The 24,621-nt window shown below is 35.5% G+C and overlaps 2 protein-coding genes across 2 annotated transcripts; one reads left to right on the top strand and one right to left on the bottom strand.

Moving 5' to 3' along the window:
- The first annotated feature begins 8,992 nt into the window (after window positions 1-8,992).
- On the top strand, window positions 8,993-10,180 carry LOC110727660 (protein FAR1-RELATED SEQUENCE 5-like). The gene has a single exon (XM_021907239.1). The coding sequence runs from the start codon at window positions 8,993-8,995 to the stop codon at window positions 10,178-10,180; it is 1,188 nt and encodes a 395-aa protein (XP_021762931.1).
- A 10,904-nt stretch (window positions 10,181-21,084) lies between these two features.
- LOC110727951 (pathogenesis-related protein STH-21-like) lies at window positions 21,085-22,303 on the bottom strand. Its single transcript, XM_021907542.1, has 2 exons — window positions 22,001-22,303; window positions 21,085-21,595 (listed from the first exon to the last, which is right to left on the bottom strand). The coding sequence occupies exons 1-2, from the start codon at window positions 22,188-22,190 to the stop codon at window positions 21,300-21,302; spliced, it is 486 nt and encodes a 161-aa protein (XP_021763234.1). The 5' UTR covers window positions 22,191-22,303; the 3' UTR covers window positions 21,085-21,299.
- Between the last annotated feature and the right edge of the window lie 2,318 nt (window positions 22,304-24,621).

Below are 24,621 nucleotides of genomic sequence, written 5' to 3' on the forward strand. Positions count from 1 at the left end.
AAAAGAAGATTGTCTACTCGAGTTGGTTGTAAGGCAAAGATGATTTTAAAGTATTGCGAAGATGGAGGTTACATTGTTTCTAATTTTGAAGAAGGGCATACTCATCATATGTATTCATCCGAGAACTCTCATTTTCAGAAGTCCAAAAGAAAGCTGACAATGTTTCATAAGAAAATGATAATTGATAATTCAAAGGTATTTGAATATGGTTTTGTTTAAAATGATTAAATTTTAAATGTGAAGTAACAATTGTGTACATATATGAAACATTGTTACTGTAATATGAAATATATATTGTTTTGGATGGAACAATCGTATTTGAATATGGTTTTGTTTAAAATGATTAAATTTTAAATGTGAAGTAACAATTGTGTACATATATGAAACATTAGTACTGTAATATGAAATATATATTGTTTTTGATGGAACAATTGTTTGTAATGTATATACTCAAGTAGGTGTAAGTACAACTGTATGGAACAATGGTTTTAATAAATGAAACAATATTACGTATAATTGAAACATAGTTGGAGCGATTGGTTGTAAAGGTTTAAAATTATTTCGTTATTATAACAAATGTAACAATAGGGTAATGCGTAGGAACAATAGGTCAGATATATGGAACAATAAAGTGCATTTTTGGAACAGGTGGTCAGATATATGGAGCAATAAAGTGCATTTTTGTTTCATATAATATGTCATCATCGAATTTCGCACTATCCATCAAGAATAACGTGTACCGTTATTTGTTATTAAATGTGTGCCTTTTTGTTTTTTGTTCACATCTATATTTAGAATCTTTGAAATCTTTTTTGCCTTTTTTTTCATAAAATTAAATATGCACTGTTAAATCTGTTTCCATATATATCATGGTCCTCAAACAGTCTAGTCTTTTTACATTTTGTCTCCACAGGTGAATATTGGTCCTGTCAAGACATACAGAATGGTGAAGGAATATGTTGGTGGGTATGAGAATATAGGCGCTAGTAGGAATGACTTCAAAAATTTTCATAGAGATTTGAAGGCGTATATTGAAGGATCGGACGCCCAGATGTTTGTTGATAATTTTAAGAGGAAAAAGTTGATGTGGTCGGCTTATTTTTTTGATTACGAAATGGATGAAGACGACTGTCTATGTAGAGCTTTATGGGCAGATCCTATTTGCCGGAGAAATTATGCCGTATTTGGTGATATCTCTCGTTTGATACAACCTACCAAAGCAATAGGTATCATAGTGTTATTTTTAAAGTTTTTTGAATTTTTTTTTTTGGGTTTTACAATTTGATGTAACATTTGTTTTAATTTTCGTAACATTGGAATAATATTACGAAACAGTAGACATAAATATGGAATCGTAATTTCAGCGTATGTTTCATGTTTTCCAGATATAATATGGTATTTGGTCCATTCACGGGAGTCGATCACCACAAGAAATGTGTCACTTTTGCTGCTGGTTTTATTGCAAAGGAAGATGTTGCTTCATTCTAATGGCTATTTAGAACATTTGTTAAGGCAATGGGTGGTAAGGAGCCCAATTGTTTAATTACGGATCAAGATCCAGCTATGAAAATTGCTGTAAATTCTATTTTCCAACAATGTGAGCACAGGTATTTATTTTATTGTACTGCAACTAGAATGATTCATTTGTGAATACTATTGTTTCAAAATATGTGTCTGATGTTTCATATTAGTTTATTCATGTTTCCAGCTGTTGTTATGATGTTAAATATTATTGTTTCAAATTTATTGGTTCAGATTAGTATTTATTTTAGTGAAACGCTAAACATCGCCCGCAATTTACCATATAAAGCCCACAAATATGATATGATTTGACCATTATGCCCTTTTTCTAAAATTGAAATAATCTCAGTGTAAAAAATGTGGAGCCGTACTGGCTCGCCGGGGGAGACCGGATGGCAGGCCGGAGATGCGGGGGACGCCGGAGGTACGTCGTCGTCGACGGAAAACGAGGTAAATCACCGTTAAAATTCACGGTTTACCGTCGGAGTGGCTTCGACGCCTAGGTTGGACGCCCAAACCGTAGCCTGGACGTCCAAGCCGGACGCCAGAACCACCAGAGTGGCGTCCAGCCCAGACGCCCAGACCACCAGACTGGCGTCCTGGGTAGACGCCACTCCACTGGGTGAGGCGGCCCTGCCAGGCGCCAGTCCAGTGGCTGTGGCAGCCCTGGCAGACGCCACCTTTAATAATTAATTTTTTTTTCTTTTTTGATTTTGTTGTTGTTTTTTATTTAATTTTTTTGTAAAAAAAAAAAATCGAAAATGATTTTTTAAAAAAATTCGAAATGGGTTTTTTGTAAATTAAATTTGAAAATTCGAAATAGGTTTTTTTAAAATTAAATTTGAAAATTCGAAATGGTATATTTTTAAATTTAGTTTGAAAATTCGAATTGGGTTTTTATAAAAATTAAGTTTGATTATATATAATTATGTTTTTTTTTGTGTTAATTCTGTGGAAATATAGAAATTAAATGTATTATCCGTTAAATGTATTTATTGTAATATATAATTGATGCAGAAATATGGTGGAGACGGAAATGATTACAGTGGGATATTTGGACATGATGGTCCATTCGAAGAAGCTCAACAGGCGGTTGATTGGGCAAAACAGGTTGCAATTGCAGCTGGATTTTGCTTGGTAGTAGCAACTCATAAATCTCAACGGGATGGTAGAATGGATCGCATTTTGAGATGTGACCGTTATCGCAAAAGAGAAGAAAGAGATTTTCGTACAGCCACTCGGTTTGACACAAAGCGGAAAGGTTGTGGGTGTGAGTTCAGAGTAAAGGTTCGACAACTACGGAGACGTGACGGTTGGGAAGTGATAGGTTACTCTAAATGGGGGTATCACAACCATGAGATGATAGTATATGAAGAGGGTCATCGACAACTGAGCGGCTTAAGTCCTACTGCGAAACTAGTTGTGAAAGAAATGAGTGATGCTCAAGTGAAGCCTGCTAAAATATTAGCATCTGTGTTAGAGAAATTTCCAGAAGACCATCCAAACCGAAGACACATCTACAACGTCAGACAGCAACTCAGGTTTGAACGGTCAGAGGGAAGGAACCCTATACAGCAGCTGCTACACCAGGCACAATCACGTGGTTACCTGTTCTGGTTTGATTCTGATGAAGATACAGCGGAGGTGACTCATCTTTTCCTTGTGCATCCTGATTGTGCTGATATGATCAATTCTTGGCCATTTGTGATTTTGATCGACTCAACGTACAAGACAAACAAGTACAAGTTCCCTCTGGTTGAGATGGTTGGGATGGCTCCAACGAACCAGAACTTTCTGATTGGTCATGCAATCATTAGGGATGAGACGGCTCCAAGTTATTATTGGGTGTTGGAGAAGCTGAGAAACTACATCGGGCCTAATGTTCATCCAGCAGCCATCGTCAGCGACTGTGAGGGAGGTCTCTTTGCCCCCATAACAGAGTTGTTTCCCGAATCGAACCACTTATTGTGCACATGGCACATCAACAACTGCGTGAAAGTGAAAGCCTACAACCTTTTCAAGAAGAATTTGGAAATGGCAGAGAGATTGGTGAATGGTAAGTAGCGGAAGATCCTACAGGCTACCACAGAGGAAGCGTATGAGCGAGTATTGGCTAACTTCAGGGATTCGTACCAGTGGTGTCCGGCACTGGTGGACTATGTGATGCATCAATGGGTCCCTCACAGGGAAAAGTTTGTCAAATATTGGACAAACCAGGTACTTCATTTTGGGAACACTACAAAATGTAGAGTTGAGAGCGCTCATAGAGCTACCAAGGACTGGATTGATTCATCGATCGCTGCTTTGGATACACTGTTCGCTAGACTGAACAAGTCAATTGAAACTCAGAAGAACGACATCAGGAACTCTCTAGAGGACTCCAGACGACGACATGGTACGATGTATAGCCATTTTATATTTAAGATTCTCCAAGGTCGTGTGTCGCACTACTGCTTGGGGTTGATTCTCACTGAGCTGAACAGGGTGAGGGACTTGGCTGACGAAGTGTATACTCGGTGTGGGTGTACTATTTCAGTAACTCATGGATTAACTTGCGCATGCACCATTCACCGCGTTATTACAGAAGAAAGGGCGTCGTTACATGTTGATCAGGTCCATTCATTCTGGAGGACGCTTGTTATTGGTGAGCATGCAGACAATCAAACGACCGACCGTGAACAGGAGGAGTTGGAGCAGTTCCGTTCGATGTACGACCGAGTGTCCTCCAGCCATCCTTCTATTATTCGTGACGCTACTCATGTACTTCATGACATGTTCCACCCGTCTAACTTAGACTATGAGGAACCCGAAGGAGTTGACCGTCCTCGAGGTCGACAACGGCGGAACAAGAGTGCGTTTGAGTATATCCGTGGTCTTGGTCGTGGTCGTTCTCGTGGTCGGACATCGTCATCTAGTCGTAGTCAATCTTCATCGTCTGTGAATATGCCCCTGAGAACTGGTACGTTTTGGTTGTTTTTATTGCACATAGTTTTAAAGTGTTACTCCTGCCTTCTTAACTGTCTATAATTAATTATATGGTGAATAGGAAGAAACGATGTTGATCAGTTTCCGTACAAGGAAAGTATACCTGCGATCATCATGTCGTACTTGGAAGGGTGGAATGATGTAATCGGAGATGGTAACTGCGGATTCCGGGTCGTGGCTGATGTTTTTCAAATGGGCGAAGACAACTACGGTTTGGTGCGTGAGTTGATGTACAGCGAAATTGCCTCTAACCGAAATGTTTATCATCATGTGTACCAGGATGACTTGGATGGCGCTCTGCGGCGTATCCGGTGGGGAGGTGGACCTTGCGGCGAAAATCATTATTTTGATGCGCCCCTAGATCTGTTTGCCGTTGCAAACATTTACAAATGCGCAGTCATGCATTTCGGCCTGGGAGTGCATAGTCAAGCTTATTATCCTTGTACCACGGTTCTCCCTTGGCGGTCGCGTGAGACTGTCACCACACCGGTCAGAGAGCTAGCTATTGCGTTTCTTGGGTCGTCATACAGACATTTCATCCGACTAGACATGTCAACCGATTTTCCGGTGCCACCGATTATACCTCGTGGTACAACATTCGCACAGCGAGCGTAGAGGGTTGGGATGCGCTATATAATGATCGGATCCACGAATGGAACACCCTAGCTGCATTTTAGTTTTTCATGTTTACATTCTTTATTTGTAATCTTATTTGTACGTTGCTCTTTTAATGAGAACATTAATATTTTATATTGTATTGCTTACTGCATTCTATATGTTGCATGGGTAAGTTGCGCGGATCCACGAACGGTTATATCAAAATTTAAAAATAGCACTGATAATATGTTTAAGTTGGAAGCTAAAAGAACAATCTAAAATGTTACAATTTTACAACATAATGTCCAACATAATGCTCTATAAATAAAATACAATAACCATCAGTAATCCCTCCTCAACGACGACTCCCACTGCGCAAGGGTCTGTTCCAGACTATCAACAACAGCTCTCCCTGTTGCACTCATGCTGTCCTTCTCAAGAGAGAGTTTCTGTACGTCTTGCATTATCTTTCCCATCCACTGCATACAACAAAAAACAGAAGATGAAATACAATAACAACAAATAAAACTTAATTAAAAGACAACGATAAATATAATAAAAGACATACCGCTTCCGTGGCAGTAGGCGGTGGCACATAATCGTCATCGCTGTGGTCGAGATCAGCGATCAACCTCGGGTGCGAATACCGGTTGAACCATTCCATGTAGTAATGGTCACACATGGGAGTAACCCCAGAGGGCGGCCGCTGCAACTCCGCAGTCCATAAGCGGGCCACCATCGGAAACTGGTCCCACGTCCCGGTCATGATATCCGGCCATTCCACGACGTAGTCCCTCGACGATGCAGGTCGGACCGCCTTCATCGGGCACGCCGGGGGAGGAGGGACAACTTGGACAAATCCAAGCTGGCGAAGACAACGCTGGGGCATGTACGCCTCGACGATGTCACGATACTGAATGAGTCCCGTGTACAGGGTCCTGGGTACCCTAACACTAGGGTTCGGGCCGAAAGGCATCCAGTTCACCTGTACAATAACAACATATAAAATTTAATAACATGAATATAATATGTGCAAATAATAAAATGTAGACTCTATAAATAAACGTTACCTCTAAGGGGGACAGCCTGTCCAGCAATAACCGTATCGATCGGAGGCGGTCAACAGACTTCTTCTCCGAGCGCGGACTCCACGCACAAGCACGTGGCATCCCCTCATCAATAGGAACTGGGTCATGATGTGGTCGCAATGCATGAAAGTACTCGTATATCCAGGTCTGCAATAGAGTCAGACACCCAGTGATACCTGCCGCGTCAGCCCGACTCGCAAATCCTAGTTGGCGATACAAATACGCCAACGTAGCCGATCCCCAGGAAAACTGGCCTACATTGTCGGGGTCACACGCCTCTACGATGTCGCGTGGCTTGAGCTTGTTTCCGCCGCTCTTATCCGGAAACAAGGTACATCCGAGGAGTAGAAAAACATAAGCACTCAGCTGTGCGTCGGGCGTCCTACGTGCACTCGGGTACAAACACCGCTGCAACACGGATGCGATCTTCACACCTCCGTGTTCCCAAACACCTAGCGCCTCGGTGTACAGTGCAGCCCTGTCCACCGCCAACAACTCCGCCAGCGAATCTGCCTGATCCGCATCAGCCATAGCACAAAGTCGTTTACCCTCAACACGAATCCCCAGAATGGCCTCGACGTCATGTAACATGATCGTCATCTCACCGAACGGAAGGTGGAAAGAGTTTGTATCCGGCTGCCATCGCTCAATGAAAGCCGTGATCAGCGTACTGTCAATCTTATCGTGCATGGTGGCAGGAACGTGCTTCACCCCAGTGCCCTCCAGTCGCTCGAACATCTCGCTCTCCGCCGGCCAGGCCTCAGCCCATGTACGCAAAAAGCTACAAGTCTTTTCCCGGGTATGACATTTCAACAACCCCGTAACTGAAGGCCTCTCCTGGTCCTCCCAAATACGGGCAGCTATGTGTCCTAGAAAGCTAGGAATCACACTCCCGTCAACAGGCCCACCGGGCACCTCACTCCTAACAACCCAAGAATCATTACCGGCCCTCGACCGTTTCCTGCTTGCCCCAGATACAGTGGACGCAGATGATGTGCCAGATCTACTAACAAACCTACCACCCCTACCCTTACGCACCTCCACCATATGCGTCTCGTACATGTCATCAACCCTCTGACTGAATGGACCGTAATCATCATACGGTCCACTGCCATCGTCCACATCCTCATCCTCATCTGCGCCCTCCTCCTGCTCCTCCTCCTGGTCACCCTCCTCAGCATCATCATCGTCATCGTCATCCTCATCCCGACGGTGGATCCATTCTCTACGAACTGAGGCCGAAATACCACGGGATCTGACATGTCTATGCCCCGACCTCTCCACTGAATAACTTCTACTAAGAAGCTCTATATTCTTCCCCGCACCATGACGACCCAGTGAATTCTACACAAAATTTTAAAATATATAAACATACAAAAATTTATACGATAAATAATCATCATCGCAAATCAAATAAACTAAAAACATACAAATAATTGTAAACAAAATATAAACGTAGAAAAAATACAACGAAACTGAAAAAATTTATAAAAATAAACAACAAAATATAAAAACAATTCAAAATTATATTACAAAAAAAAAAAAAAAAAATTAAAAACAATTTTTTAAAAAAATAAAAAAAAAAAAAAAAAAAATTGGGGGGGGGGGGGCGCCCTGGCTGGACGCCCAGCCGGCGGTGGTGGCGCCAGCTACAGACGCCGCCACCAGTTGGCTGGCGCCTGGGCTGGACGCCACAGCCACGGCTGCGGCGCCTAGAATAAACGCCACAACCGTGGCTGTGGCGTCCAGCCCAGGCGCCAGCCAACTGGTGGCGGCGTCTGCATCTGGCGCCACCACCGCTGGCTGGGCGTCCAGCCAGGGCGCCCCACCGCGTTCACGGCGGTTTTTCCCTTTTTTTTTTTAAACAAAATGTACCTTTCCTCCTTGGGACATCCTTCCCTCCGCCGCCGCCGCCAATTCCTTGCCTTGCCGCCTCGACATTGCCGTTATTTGAATTTTTTTTTTTAGAGAGGTTGAAAGAAGATGAGCAATGAGAGTGTGAGTGATGAGAGTGTGAGTGATAAGAGTGTGAGTGTTTTTTTTTAAGGTCAAGGGCAATTTTGGCAAACCAAGTGAATTTTGTGGGCTTTATGTAGTAATTTGTGGGCGATGTTTAACAAATCCCTTATTTTATTGCACTACAACTAGAATGATTCATTTGTGAATACTATTGTTTCATATTATTGTTTAAAATTAATGATGTTAAATATTATTGTTAAAAAAAAAAAAATCTTGTTCCTAAATAGTGTTTTATTGTTTCAAATTTATGTTCTCATGTTCCATTAGGTTAATCAATTGTTACGAGAATTTGCCTAATTACTCCAATTATTTTTTTTATTATTTCAAATCTTCAAGATAATGTTCCGGAATTTTACTACAGTGTTACAGTATTAAAAGCTAATGTTCCTAAATAGTGGTCTAATGTCCCATAATTAATGTCATTGATTCATTTGTGAATACTATTGTTTCAAAATACGTGTCTGATGTTTCATATTAGTTGATTGATGTTTCCAGCTGTTGTGATGATGTTAAATATTATTATTCTGAATTTTTTTTTAAAAAAAAACATTGTTCCTATATAGTGTTTTATTGTTTCAAATTTATGTTCTGACGTTCCATTAGGTTAATCAATTGTTACGAGAATTCGCCTAGTTATTCCAATTATTTATTTTATTATTTCAAATCTTCAAGATGATGTTCCAGAATTTTACTATAATGTTACAGTTTTAAAAGATAATGTTTCAAAATAGTGGTCTAATGTCCCATAATTAATGTCCTTCAGATTTTGTATGTGGCACATAATGAAAAAGCTGCCTGATAAAGTTGGAAGGAATATCATTCAGGATACTGAATTTTTGAAGGAACTTAGTAAGTGTGTTTGGAATTTAGAAATTGAGGCATCTGAATTTGAAGAGAAGTGGAACAATGTTCTTGTTGAGTTTAAATTACAAGATCATGATTGGTTGAATTTGATGTTTGAGATGAGAGCTATGTGGATTCCAGCGTATTTTAGAGATGTCTTTATGGGTGGTATTATGAGAACTACCTCAAGGTCAGAGAGTGAGAATAATTTTTTTACATCCGTTGTAAATCCTCACGTGTCTCTTGTGGAGTTTTTCATGAGGTATGAAACTGCGTTGGATGCACAGAGACATTGTCAGGCAGAGAATGACAATGAATCACAGGAGAAATTCCCTCAATGTAAGACAGAATTGTTGATTGAGAGGCATGGTTCTGAGGTGTACACCGTTTCTGTATTTTATGAATTTCAAGATGAAGTTCATAGTGCTTTTTATTGTTGTGGTGTAGATGAATTGAGGAAGGAAGATGGTATTGATGTAGCAATTGTTACTGAGGCAAATAGGAGAAGGAAATTTAAAGTTTTGTTTGAGTGCTTTAGTCATGACACTACCTGCTCTTGTAAGAAGTTTTATAGGATAGGAATCCCATGCAGACATATGATATGGATGTGGAAGGCAAAGAATTTAAAAAGCATTCCAAAGCAATATATCTTAGATCGTTGGACAATAAATGCTACTCAGAAACCAGTGTTAGATATAAGTTGTTTAGACACCGAAGATGATAGGCGGGTGGTTATAAATGAAATGTGGTCGGAGATATTTTCTTGTGTGAGTTGGGTTAAAGGTCATGAGGAGGACTTTATTAAGAATATTCGAGAGTTCAAGAATAAAATTGAAGCGACAAAAAATGTTACTTTGGAAGATACTCAGAATGTAAGATCTAGTGAACATGATATTGAGATGTTAATAGGATGTAGCATTCCTGATGAAATACTTGTTCAGCCTCCTAAAGTGTCGAAGAATAAAGGTACAGGTGTTCACGATGGCTCTGGAACTAGTGGGTCTAAAAGATTAAAGGGTGCCAAAGAAATAGCGGTTGAACAATTTAAAAAGAAAACGAAGAGGAAATGCAGTGGCTGTGGCGAGCTAGCATATCATGATATTCGGAATTGTCCTCACAAAGCATGATGATTTGTGCAGCTGTTGTTCCTTCTTATGGGAATGTTTTACTCATTTTTATGTTTGTTGTAATGGAACAATTAGTTACATTTGAGAAACATAAGTTTTAATATATGTTACATCAGTTTTGAGAAGCATCAGTTTTAAGAAACACTAGTTCTAATATATGTAACAATTGTTTCATTTATGGGAACAGTAAGAACATTCCCTGAAACATTAAGATTCGTTTTAGCATGTTTTATATAAAAAAGTTACGGAGTATATAATATTTTTCACAAAGTGTGCAAATTGATTTTATGTGGCAGCGTGTATTGATTTAACTAGTCGTGGCAGCGTGTATTGATTTGACTAGTCATCTTTTTTTAAAAGTACTGGTGTGGTATTGTTGCTTTGGGAACATATTTATTGTAAAGTTTAAAAGCAACCTTACACTTGTCAGTTTCATGTGGAAACGTGTTCAGTTGTGACAGTGCATGGTTTAAATTTATTTCTTACCGTTGACAATGCATGTTGTTTCATATTGTTTCATATTACGTTACCGTTGTTTCATTTTATCTATTTATAGTTTCATTTAATAATTCTAATTATGGGAAAATAATCCAGAACATGTTTAGCTAAACCTATAATCACATTGTTTCATATTACCTAGCTGTTGTTTCATTTTATATATTTAAAGTTTCATTTAATACTTCTAATGTGTCATATTAATAGTTCACAATTGAAAATAATATACGCACATATTTACATACGAAATATAAAAAGATGTTTAGCTAAATTATCCAGGACATGCATAAAAATTATGTATCTTACAACTAATGTGGAAACATTATAAACATTGTTTACTGATTAACATGACGAAGCTGCTCTAATGCCCAGGTCTTTGATTTGGCTATAACTTCATCTTGTAGTACGTTTGTAGGGCTTGTCAATATTTTCCCACAATACTCAATCCTCAGCTTCTTCATTATATCAGGCTGAAATATATTAACAATTCAAAATAAACACCGGAACAATGAACCATAAATTATGTATAAATTAATATAAGAATTACACAAAAACTCACATCTTTTGGGTCGAATCCAATATCCCAACATTCATCTAGCTGCCCCATGTAAGTTTCCATGTGTTTGAGAGCGTATACACCGCAGTCATTATAATTCTCATTATTCTTCCATCTCATTTCCTTCATAGTGGTATTGAATCTAGACACTCCCCGTCCATTCCCAACTTTCTTTTCATTTAGAAATTTAGCAAATGCCTTGATCTGTGTAATATGAAACAATTAGATGTACCAAGGAACAATGACACAACAAATATATACAATGAAACAATTGATATATAATATGAAACAACGTAAATGAAAAATGAAACATCAGATGTATGAATATGAAATCACATATTATATGTACAATGAAACCTATTAAATTTAATATGAATCAGCAATAATGAAAAAATGGAACATCAAATGTATTATTTGAAACCATATATGCATATTGAAACAAATTCTATATAATCAGAAACACCAGAAATCAACAATGAAACACCAGATATACTAATTGAAACATCAAAAAATAAAAAATGGAATACCAGTGATGTTTAGTGAAACAATGTCATATTTTTACCATGGTAGTTGGGAAATTGTCGTACTTTGCATCCATTTCAACACCTTCTTCTAGAAATCCGTTGTCTATAATTTGCAGTTGCTTGCGTGAAAAATTGAAACAGAACAGATAATAGTGGTCAAATGCTGGGACGAGAAAGAAAACCTATAATGAAACAATAAGTTATATGTAACATTAAGTAAGTCTTTTTAAGCAAATATATATGCTAAGAATCAGTACTAGTTTAGTATCTAACCAAATCTACTTTGTCAAAAGAAGTTATTTTAGAATGATTCATCTCGTCCACCATCCTGCTCTTGAAAGCGTTGTATCTCTATGCAAACTTGGTATTTGGCGTAAAGTACTTGTTACCGCACAACATATTCTGTTTTTTCCCGGGTAATTAATCATTGTTGTAGTTGTTAGTGTATTAGGAATATTATAATGTATCAATACTATAAAACTGAAGTATTTTATACGGAGCATAATATATTAAAAATGAAACATTGGCACTATATAGTGGAACACTGGCACTATATAGTGAAACATTGGCACTATATACAAAGAAACAATTGATATATAATATGAAACAACATAAATGAAAAATGAAACATCAAATGTATGAAACATTGGCACTATATAGTCAAACATTGGCACTATGAAATGAAACAGCGTAAATGAAAAATGAAACATCAGATGTATGAAACATTGGCACTATGTAGTGAAACATTGGCAATGTATACAATGAAACATATTGTATGTACAATGAAATATATTTAATTAATATGAAACAAAAGTAATGAAAAATGGAACAATATGTTAATGAAACAAATTATATGATAAATGAAACATTAGAACTTAAAATTGAAACTGTAAAATAATTTTAGACATAATTACCCAACATTCAGAGGAGCAGAAAAAACGGTTGATAGCGCCTGGTTGCCTTCTTTTGTTTGCCATGTTAAGGATGTGGCCCCAGGAGTCTATTATATTGTTGACCACATGGTTGTCACCTTGTAGTCCTAAAATGTCTTCCCTACTGATGAAGTTAAGCCCGTCATTGTACAGCTGCTCACTGAAATTGATGGGACAGGAAAACAAATTAATGAAACAATATGTATATAATATGAAACAATGTAATATTGTATATAATATGAAACAATATGTATATAATATGAGACAAAGCATTCCAGGAAATTCTCACGATTTTGGGCCTGCACAAAAGGCATATTCGGCGGCTGTTCTTTGTAGGGCATCAATTTTTGCTGAAATTTTTTCATTCTGCACCATGAATGGGGATCGAAGGTGCACAGGAAGATTTTGTGTGATTCTTTTTTCTCTTTGCAAACCAGTCACTGGCTCCTCAGAATGTTGCATTGTTATCTTATGAACGATGGATTCAGTGAGTGACTCCAAGTGCTGTTCCGTTGGAGATTCTTCCTGCTCTAGTGACTTTCTTTTTGCTGGGGGTGTTGGAGGCAACGCCTGTGAACCTACAAATAGATTATAGTTTGGCTGGAATTCAAATAATGGAACAATGTCATGAACGAAATCATTGTGGGGTGTAGCTTGTGGGGGTACAACATTCTCAGGGGGGGGGTTCATCTTGTTGTTCATCTTGTGGGGCCTGAAAATTTTCCCATGCTTTGTTCATCACATCACTAAGCTCAGATAAAAACGCTGGCTCATGAAATAAGTTCTCATCTTGAGATAGAAAACCCGGGGTGTTGATTCCTTGGGAACTCATAGTGGGCTGTACTGATGTGTACTTGCCCCATACATTTCTTATGAGCTCCTTCATCTCATCTGGGATCTCCACCTCCTTAATCAATTTGTATGCCTTGTCAATCAGTGCATACATTGACTAGACATGGCTAGTAAGTTCCTTGGAAATGTTGTTGAATTCATCAAGTATAAATCCCTATAACAAACCAACAATAGCATGTGGCCAATATGAAACATCAGATTTATTATATGAAATAGCGTAGACAAAACATTAAACACCCGAAATGTATGAAGCAATAGGTATATAAAATGAAACGATAGGCATATAAAATGAATCAACATACATCTAAATCATATACATTATTTTGAACCAACAATAATATGTAATGAAACAAATTATATTTAATATGAAACAATGAAACATCATGTATATTAATTGTCATGTTTTTTTGTTTTTTGTTTTTTTTTTTTTTTTTACCTTAACATCTTCAGGAGCAGAGGACGACGAAGGCCCTTGATTTTCTTCACCAGAATTTGTGTTTATAGCAGTTAACCTGTCGAGGACTTTACCTTGTCCAAATCCTCTCTTCTTCTCCACCTTCATTCGTTCTTGTATCATCTGCTTGTTCCAAACGGCTATTAGGGGTATTGTCCTTCGTGGTTGAGCCGTACCACGCTTCAGTCTATCAAAGTACATAACCTGTTTGAGCAAGTATGAAAAATTGTTGGTTGACATTTTGAAACAACAGGCATATAAAATGAAACAGAACATACATTTGATATCACATATTTTGAATATATGTTGTTACATATTTAACATATGGTGTTTCATTTTATAATAAATGTGATTTCAAATGTATGTTCTGTTTCACAATAAAATGAAACACCATCTGTTAAATATGTAACAACTGTTATATGAAACAACAGTAATATGTAATGAAACAAATGACATATAATGTGAAACAGCATAAGTAACAATGAAACATCGATATATGAAACAACAGTAATATGTAATGAAACAAATGGCATATAATGTGAAACAGCATAAGTAACAATGAAACATCAAGTATATATATGATGTTCCGTTTTATATGCCAAGTGTTTCATATTTTAAACCAACATTTTTCTACATTTTAAACAGGTTATGTACTTTGACAGAAGATATCAAAGTACAAATATTACCAGTTCGTTTATCATATGTAACAACAAATAAACAATATGAAACAGTTGGTTTTAAATATGAATATGTAACAACAGACGTTTATTATGAAACTGCATATTTATTATAAGAAACATAATATATTTAACATGAAACAACTTACATAAAATATGAAACAGCTAATAGTAATGCAAGTACTCAAATTAACAGTGTAACAGTAAGGATTATTTTAGTAACATTGTAATTCTTCAGTGAAACAGTTTATTTAGATTCTGAAACAATATCTGAATTCCAGATCTGAATTCCAGCATCTGCACAACTTTATGAAACAACTTACATAAAATATGAAATAGCTAATAGTAAAGCAAGTACTCAAATTAACAGTGTAACAGTAAGGATTATTTTAGTAACATTGTAGTTATTCAGTGAAACAGTTTATTAGGATTCTGAAACAATATCTGAATTCCAGTATCTGAACAAGTTACGTAAGCAACTTACATTGTGTTGCTAATACTGAAACATTATGTATTTAACATGAAACAAATTACATAAAATATGAAACAGCTAATACTAAAGCAAGTACTCAAATTAACAGTGTAACAGTAAGGATTATTTTCGTAACATTGTAATTATTCAGTGAAACAGTTTATTAAGATTCTGAAACAATATATTTACCATCAAGAATGGCAGAGGTCCTGTGAAGTATGCAACTCCTTCCTTCCATTCTGCTACGGTGTTTATCAGATTCTCAAATGTGTATGTACACCAGTCGTAAGTCTTAATTTGTGAGACATTCTCACAGCAATACAAAAATTTAAATTTAATGTTGAACGAGATGTAGATCGTACACAACAATTTATGGCAGCCACAATGAAATTCCAGATGAATTCATTGGTTACATCTTCATCTTTTTGGGTCTCAATCAGCTGTATTAATGAGGTATTGGTTGGACTTCCATCATCAAATTGATCTCTCCATTTTTGCAGGAAAATCTGCGATTCTTCATCCTCTTCAATCCACTTATTGTCTTTAATTTCTCTCCCTCCAATTGGAAGACCAAATACAGCATGGACGTCTTCCGGGAGGACTTCTATCTCCTCTCTATTTGGCAATTGAAGGGAGGCTCTGTCGGGGTTGGACCTTGCCACAAGCTCGTGACAAAAACTGTTTTTGTTAGAATCCAGGTCCAATAGTAGGAAGGACCCAAAGCCTACATCCCTTACAGCTTGCTTGTGAGCTTCCGAAAGTCCTACAATAACATGTTTCATGAATTTGGCTGGTGGAATACGTTGTCTAAATGCCACTTGTTCCTCCTCATCACTGTCTTCTTGCACATGTCTGATTTTTTTCCCCTTCGCAGACTGTACATTTGCTGGAGTTTCCTTCCTTTTTTTTGGCACGGGTACCACTTTTTCCTTATCAGCGACGCTAATATAAAATATGAAACAAAATAGATTTAATGCATGAAACAATGTAATTAGTATATGAAACAATACATGTATTTTATGGAACATAATTAATAAAAAATGAAACAAAATTGTTATTATTCCGAAAAATGGAAAACTGAATTAATTTATATATTATATGAAACATTTATATGAAAAACTGAAACAATTTGCATATTTTATGAATCATCATTAAAAAAACAATTCAACTACATTTTAACATAACGTTGACAACACAATTGTTTGGAACATATACATAAATAAATGAAACATATGGTGTGATTTTTTGAAACATATTGTATAACATATCACTACACCTAGTTCATATGGAACCCAACTATATGAAACAAGAAATATAATAAATGAAACATTAATCTGAAACAATTGAGACATCTAACAAACAAAACGAACGCATATCACTACATTTAGTTCATAAAGAACCCAACATTATGAAACAAGCAATATAATATATGAATCATTGATATGAAAATATGAACCATCTTACAAACAAAACGAAACCATATTACTACATCTAGTTCATAAAGGACCAAACTACATGAAACAAGCAATATAATAAATGAAACATTGATTTGAACAATTATAACACTTTATATATTTTATGAAACATAATTAAATTACAATTAATCTACATTTTAACAACACAATTGACTGTGACATTAGTTTATTTAATTTTGAAACAATAACAACAACTTATGGAACAAATCAAAATTACTCTTATAATTCAAAACATAACAACGTTCAGAAACAATGGTTCATTTTTCCGTTACAATATTTCCAAATATAGAAACACTATAACAAAATTATGGAACAAAATTAATTTGATTCTAATTTTAAATCCCTAGTTGCAGTAATTTGAAAAATGCCAAAACATAATCTATATAATTTTTGAAACCCTAAGTATAATTCGCGCGACATTAACAATAAAATTGGAAACATTACTTTGTCAATTGAGCTTCCGCCGTTGGTGGTTGTACGTTTTCCGTCGGTTGTTCGGCTGCAGCGGGAACGCCGGCCTCCTCCCTAGTTGCAGTAATTTGAAATGCCAAAACACAATCTATGTAATTTTTGAAACCCTAAGTATAATTCGCGCGACATTAACAATAAAATTGGAAACATTACTTTGTTAATTGAGCTTCCGTCGTTGGTGGTTGTATGTTTTCCGTCGCTTGTTCGGCTGCAGCGGGAACGCCGGCCTCCTCCGTAGGGTTTTCCCCCTCCACTCCATCCAACTCTCTTCGCAACCTTTCTCTGTTAAAAACCAAACATTTTGAAAATTTAAAACCCTAACTGTTTACATTATCTTATTTTCATCATAATTTACTGAATTATAAAAAACTTACTGAAATTTCTTGAAACTCTCCTTGCTTCAGTAGTCCTTTTTCTGCGTTTGTTTTTTCATTTTGCTAACAAAATCGAGAATGGGTATTTTTGGGTAGTTTTTGGGGTTTTTATAGAACAGTGTAGCAGTTACTTCCGTTTTTCTCCCAATGCAAGCTATGGGCGTGAACACAATTGAAGTAAGATAATTGGTTTTTGAAATGATGTAAATTTGTAAGAATAATCGGTGTGTAAGGGAAGCAAACCAACCGTTAGTTTTGATTAGACATTAAAATTGCAGTTTTAAATTTTCGAGGGAAAACGTGATCATTGTCTCAATAAATGCACAGTGGGTATACATGTGCATATGTCTAATCTCAGCAGTTAGTTTCATAATTTTTAATGGCATAAGATTGGTTCTCATTTTAACTTGGTTCTCATATAAGGCTTGGTTCTCACATGATCCCTCCCCTATATATATATATATATATATATATATATATATATATATATATATATATATTATATTTATTTATTATATATATATATATATATATATATATATCATTAGTGTTTTTTTTTCCTTCTTACTATATTAGTGATTTATGTAATATTTAATTTGTAATGTTGATTTGATATTATCTAATAACTCAATTGATTATTCTTACTTTATATTGCCTATTATAATTTTTAATACTAAAAATTAAATCATTAATAAAAAGTCGTCCAACATCTACAACAATAATCGAATTTAACAAATACGTAATTTGATTCAAATACAAATTTCCTTTATAAAAACTATGACCGCTGATCTATTAACCCATATTTTAAACAAAAGAAATTCCCTTTCAGAAAGAGGAGAAAAACCATGTATTTCGAAGGAGATCGAATAATCTTGTCTTTCAAAGGAGATTGATAAAACCTTGTGGTATTTCGAAAGAGATCGAAAACCCTTTCTTTCGAGAGAGAAATCATTATTATAAACACACGCCTAAAAAAAATGAAAAAAAAGAAGAAAAGAAAGTTGAGGCTTTCTATCAGTAAAAACCAATGGAAGCCCTACAAAAATCAACAATGGAGTGATTGGAGTCTAAAGTTTTTCTTAGAGAGGATAGAAGAGAGATATTGTCTATCATATAATTAACATCTAATAATCTTATCATCAAATAATATTGAGGATATTATATTTTAGGAAAATATATGATAATATTTGGCGGCCATATTTTGTGCCTAGAATATATCTTTTGATATCTTTGTGATATTTCCTAATTTTATCATATTAGGGAAACCTTGTATTATATATTGGCTATGGCCGTATCAATGAAAATCAAGCAATTGAGTTTGTTCAATTTAACCTATTCTCTGTGCTTTTAGCAAATAATACATCCAATAACTAATATTACTACGTACTCCGATCCTTTTTTTTAATAACTAACGTTAATCATAAAAATTGTTAATTTAAAAAGCACATTTTTTGACACGAAATTATTAATAAGGACTTACAAAAGTATAGTCTAATTCTCTTCAAAAAGAAACGAAGTATAGTCTAATTTTTAATTTCTACAAAGAAGAAAGCAATAGTTTATAGGTCGGGCAAAAAGCTTAAGTGTATGCTTTTGCATTATTAAAGACAAGTCGGTATAAGACGGTGGAGGCGGCCTGGCTGGTGTGGCAAGAGTTGGTGAAACAAGGAGAGTTGGTGAATCGAACGAAGCGAGTGTGAATGTCTCAATACAATTTGACGCAAAGGACATGATCAGATCATATTAGCCGAATAAGATTGATTAAGAACGAGATAGTCCCAGTTAATCAATTTGTTTATCAAAGGGGAAAATGGTAAGTAAAACAACATATATGTCCAGTCATTAGGGCATTTTCGTAAATAAATCAACAACATTGAGACCCAAATTTAATACAAAATTGTTGATTTAATTACAATTTTGCCATTTGATAAACAAATTTTGTTCATGTAATTGATTAACTGGTATTTTTTTGATTAAGAACTCACTACTAAATATAGATCAAATAAAGACAATCTATTAATGGCGGATTTAAAGTTTGTCCTATATAATAAGGCTTTTAATTACATGATTTTTATTTGGCCTGTCACAGAACATTGCCTAGCTTAAAGAAGGGAATTCAAAAAATAGCTCTTTTCTTAAACTAAAAATCAATTAATATCCAAGATTGTCCAAATTACACATAATGAACAACTTTCAATAATCTATATATATTTTCTTGCAAAGCAAGCTAGCAATCATTATATCATCTCAAGAATTTATATGGTTGTATACTTGTATAAGTACAATGGTGAAAATATGACTAGACTTCCAGCGTATATATTTTACCATATTATAGGCTCAACATGCTATATTTTACCATATTATACGTATCAAATTATTTTTTTTCAGCTCACAAGGTGCATTGGTTGTTACAAGCATATGCTAATAAAAAACAATTGTAAGTAATACTCAAATTCAATCATTCCACCAACCATTGCACATACATTTTTATGCATGATAATTTATTGTTGGTTTATCAATGTGATCAGTAAGTCGGTAACAGTGAATAATCCTTTAAATTGAATACAGAAACAAACACCACACCATGTATGTAACAATGAGGCCATAGTTTTTGGTAGTGAAAACATTGAAAATATAAATATTATCGGGTATATGTCATTAAAATTAAAGTGTTATAAATAAAATTGAGAAAGACATGTGAAAACGAAAGTGTGACAACTAAATTGAAACAGGTATATAATTAGTGTCGTATGTATTCCCCAACCCATTCATTATCCTGTAATTAACTTCTCGAAGATAGGATTTGCCGTGAGGTATCCCAGATTGAGAAAAATAGGGGAATTTGATTCTATCTTTAGGCATGGGGATGGAGAAGTATTGCCATTGTCCCCAATCATGGTTACATTTCTTAATTCTTCTGGCTAATCGCCTCCCTGTATTTCTTCTCTACAAAGATGGAGCACACTTGACTCCATAAATGATTTAAGTCCTCTATTCCATCAATGGTTGTGATATTGTACGTACAAATTCTTAAATGAATCGGGTTCACACTAATTATTGTGGATCACTTACATTTACAGACATTATGCTTGTTTTATTAGTAAAATAAAGTCACTATATTAAAATAAAGGTTATTATGTTGAAATAAAAGTCATAATTTTGGTGTTATAAAGGCTATAGGTTTTATTTATTTATTTTTTATGTATTTTTTTATGTACAGGTCTATATAAATAATATAGGCAGGTCACCATGTTCAATGTAACATCGTACTTCAGATTTCATAATACTACTATAAGTCACACAAGTTTTAATTAAAATTACTATGTTAAAATTAGAGGTCACTATGTTCAATATATATAATGTCAGTTGCGTACATATAAGCCTTAGATTCACAATAATATTATTGTAGACTGGTTTCACACAAGATCTTCTAGAGATACTATGATAAATATTCATTTTGCACTCACTGTAAAGTAGATTTGCATGATACATATTGTCCGAGATTAGGAAGGGAAATAAAAATAGCCAAGTAAAATTAGCAAACTCTTTCATTTAAAAAAGTGTTGCATTTTCTTTTGAAACGAACAATAATGATAACAAACACCTTGAAATTGGACATATATAAACCATTCAAAACCCTTCTTAGCTTCTATTTTATTAATTAGTCACACAAAAAAAAAAGGTACTCACATGATGAAATTTAACATCTCTTACAAGTTCACAATTTACATCTCAAATTAAACCACCCCAAAAAAAAAAAAGCAAATTTCCACACACATTACATAATCTTATTTTTTTTTGTCACTCATTACAATTAATGAAGTTGTACAAAGTAGTTCAAGCATAAACTTGAGGGTTGGCAATGAGGTGCTCTTCAACAGCCTTGAACATCTTCTGAATTCCTTCTTTGGCCTTTTCAAGATCTTCTTCCTTCATCACACTGTCTCCCTTCATGTGGTAGTGTGCTACCATCTTGCACCGGGTTCCGGCTTCGGACACCTCGTACTTGTCTTCATACACAGCGTACTCCACTGTATCAGGAAACGCATCTCCTTCAATGCAAGTGTACTTCAGGTAGAAGTTGTTGGCATCAATCTCGTCCACTCTGTTTTTCACATATTTGAATGGAGCCTCTGCGAAAACATTCAACATATTAAATATTAATGATTAAAGTTGTGCATCGATAAACACAAAAGTCAAACTAACGCTGTAAAATGAATGACAAAAAAAGACGTATGTTGTATAAGTCCATGCAAGATCACGGTTCTATATAGCCTAAGAATGTTGTTTAGGACTTCATAATTTTGACTTATAAATAAAAACATTTGGACTTATGGTACAACTATAAAAACGGAGGGAATATAGATAACAATTTGTTGGCCCTGTTCACTTCACCTTATATACTACGTAGTAATATTAGTAAAAATAATTTCATTTCAATAAAAATAAGTTCAGTTCAACAAAACTAATTCTAATTCAGCAAAAATAAGGTGAAGTGAACAGGGCCGTACATAGTTGTAAGAAAAGTGAAAACTAACCATCAGGGAAATTGATCTGCTTGACGCATCCAACAGTGGTGGAGTCACCTTCAACAAACACAACAGATTTAGCGAACTGAGGCAAAGCCTTAGGAACAAAGTTATGGTTGTCAATGGCTAGAGCTTGGAACAACCGGGAGGCCGCGACTGGGCTAGTGATGTCAGCCAATGTGCATGTTAAAACACCCATGATTATAAGTAACAAATTAAGTTAAGACAAGATATTAAAAAGAAAGAAGAGATTAGTTTAGTAAGAAGATTTGCTAATGAGTTGGTAATGAGATAATTGGATATGCAAATAATGAGGATTTGATTGGGTATTTATAAGGGTTGGCTGTTGAGCAAAAGCAAACTTGGTAAGGACAAAGAAGCTGCCTCAGCTCATTCCAAGTCCTTTTTTGTAATTAACTTTCGGAGCAGCCCTTGCTGAAAAATGTGAAGAGAATAGAGTTCTTTATAAAATCACTCATTTAATATTATTTGATCTTTTAATTGACTACTAGAAATCTAAGCATACACAATGTGTATAAAGGACTATACAAAGTATTTTTAAAATGCAAAAGTTAATTAAAGGGTGATGTATATTAACTTTTTAATGAAAAGAATGAAGTAGTTTTTTTTTTTATTTTTTTTTTATTTTGTAAAATCATTTTAGGAGAAAGGCACAAGGTTATACTTTTGCATTAAAAACAGGTAAAAAGACGGTGATGAAAGGCAAGAGTGCAAGAGTAGGTGAAGCAGAGTTGGTGAACAAGTGTGAATATCTCAATACAATTTGACTCCAATGAGACTAGAATGGTCAAATAATTTTACTCAACTACTAACTGATGAGAACTTGACATAGATTATAGATAAATCTACCACTCCCCTAATCTTTATTTACCATCATGTCTCGTCTAGATCTTAAGGGTACTTAACTACTTAATTGGCATGGAAATTAATGGGCTTATGAGCATGTAATAACACTAACATCGATGCATATGATTTTAAAAGGATGCTCGTGGCTCGAAAGGCCACGAACGAGCAAGGTGTTTGGGGCTTGTGACGGTTGAGCAAGCCAAAGGTGGATACAAGTGAGACCAAATCATCATATTTTGAGACATCTTATACTTTAAAATGCTATAATGCATGTGACGACACAATATGGGTTTAGGTTTGACAAGTTGAACAATAAAGTAAGAAAATGTTGATATTTGGAGAGTAGTGCTCTAATTTATATTTAGCCTTATTAGCTACTTGACATTCCAAACTGTAGACACCCATTTGTGTCTCCCCAAAACCAAACCCGGTGATGAGTACCTTTCAAGTCGAATCATAATCGAATGAAGCGAAAGTGTGGAAAGTTTAGTGTTGCGGATAGTTTTAATTTCTTTTCTCTTCTCTCTGTTTTTGAAAACTTATTTTAAGAAAATAGCCAATCCAGTTTGGTTGGTCCATGACATGGGTCCAATAGTAGTGTAGTTGGATGGGGCTTGACAAGACCTTTCCAACGATATATTATAAGCCCGATTCCGATGAATATTGAGGAAGTTATGGCCAATTTACCAAACTGGGCCCGTTTTGAGACTTATATACGGCCCAATGATCTAGAGGAGGGCCTAATACGATTTATCATTCCTAATGCAATTAGGAATAGTTTTAGTCTTCTAGATTCTTCTAGAAAATTCTTTTCATTCCTAATTCAATTAGCATTGATAAATTGACTTTTGTTGACTTTTCAGAGTTTTAATTAAAATCAAAAAGCATTTTCGAGGAAAAGATACGATTTATCCTCCTGTATGGCAAAACTTATCTGATTTTCGAAAACGCGTCAAAAACAGACCTGGCGCCTGACTCCAGGCATTGGCGCCTGGAGCTAGGCCTGGCGCCTGGGCAGCCATTGGCGCCTGGCGCTAGTGTTGGTGCCTGGCGCCTGGCGCTAGTGTTGGTGCCTGACGCCAGCTCTGTTTCAGTTGCGCCAGGACTCTGTTCTGTTAATTTATCTTTTTGGCTGATTTTCTCTATAAATAACGACGTAAAAACTCCGTTTTGATTCACCTACAATCAGTTTTCATTCGCTAATTCTCATCAAGATTTCCTTAATCAATTCATCTATCTCTCTTTTTCTCTTTCTCTCTTTCTAAACCTTGCTTTTACATACAAAATTCCGCATTCACAAGATCTAGAAACACCTATCCAAGTTCGAAGTTGTCTTCGCCCTAGACGTGAAAGGTTTAATTTCTGAGAGTTTGGTCCCAAATCTCTCTTTCAATTATTTAATTTAATTGTTTTGTTTTATTATTTTCCTTGAAGTTACTAACGTGTGTATTTTGTTATTAGAAAGAGGTACGAGGCATCAAAGTAAGTATTTTAATGGTTTTTAATTGATATTATGATGTAGAAATCATGTTTATATTGTTATTATGATATTCTTAGTATCATGTCTAGGGTAACTTTAATATTAAATATGATTGTTATGATGCTTTCTATGTTCTTCCTAATATTTATGATTGTTAGTATCATGTTAGGGTTAATGATTTGATTTTTATTGCTTAGTGACATGCTAGGGTTTCTTATTAATCTTGTTAGTATCATGTCTAGGATATTAACATGAACATGATTATGATTATAATTGTTATAAT

Source organism: Chenopodium quinoa, unplaced genomic scaffold (genome assembly GCF_001683475.1).
Source record: "Chenopodium quinoa cultivar QQ74 unplaced genomic scaffold, ASM168347v1, whole genome shotgun sequence".
In the NCBI taxonomy this organism is placed as follows: domain Eukaryota; kingdom Viridiplantae; phylum Streptophyta; class Magnoliopsida; order Caryophyllales; family Amaranthaceae; genus Chenopodium; species Chenopodium quinoa.

What these genes read in the sequence shown, in the direction of transcription:
- LOC110727660 (XM_021907239.1), top strand. Translation starts at nt 8,993, where the DNA reads ATGAAAAAGCTGCCTGATAAAGTTGGAAGGAATATCATTCAGGATACT.
- LOC110727951 (XM_021907542.1), bottom strand. Translation starts at nt 22,190, where the DNA reads ATGGGTGTTTTAACATGCACATTGGCTGACATCACTAGCCCAGTCGCG. An exon ending in GCAGATCAATTTCCCTGATG is followed by an intron (nt 21,596 to 22,000) that starts GTTAGTTTTCAC and finishes ATGTTTTCGCAG; the next exon opens with AGGCTCCATTCAAATATGTG.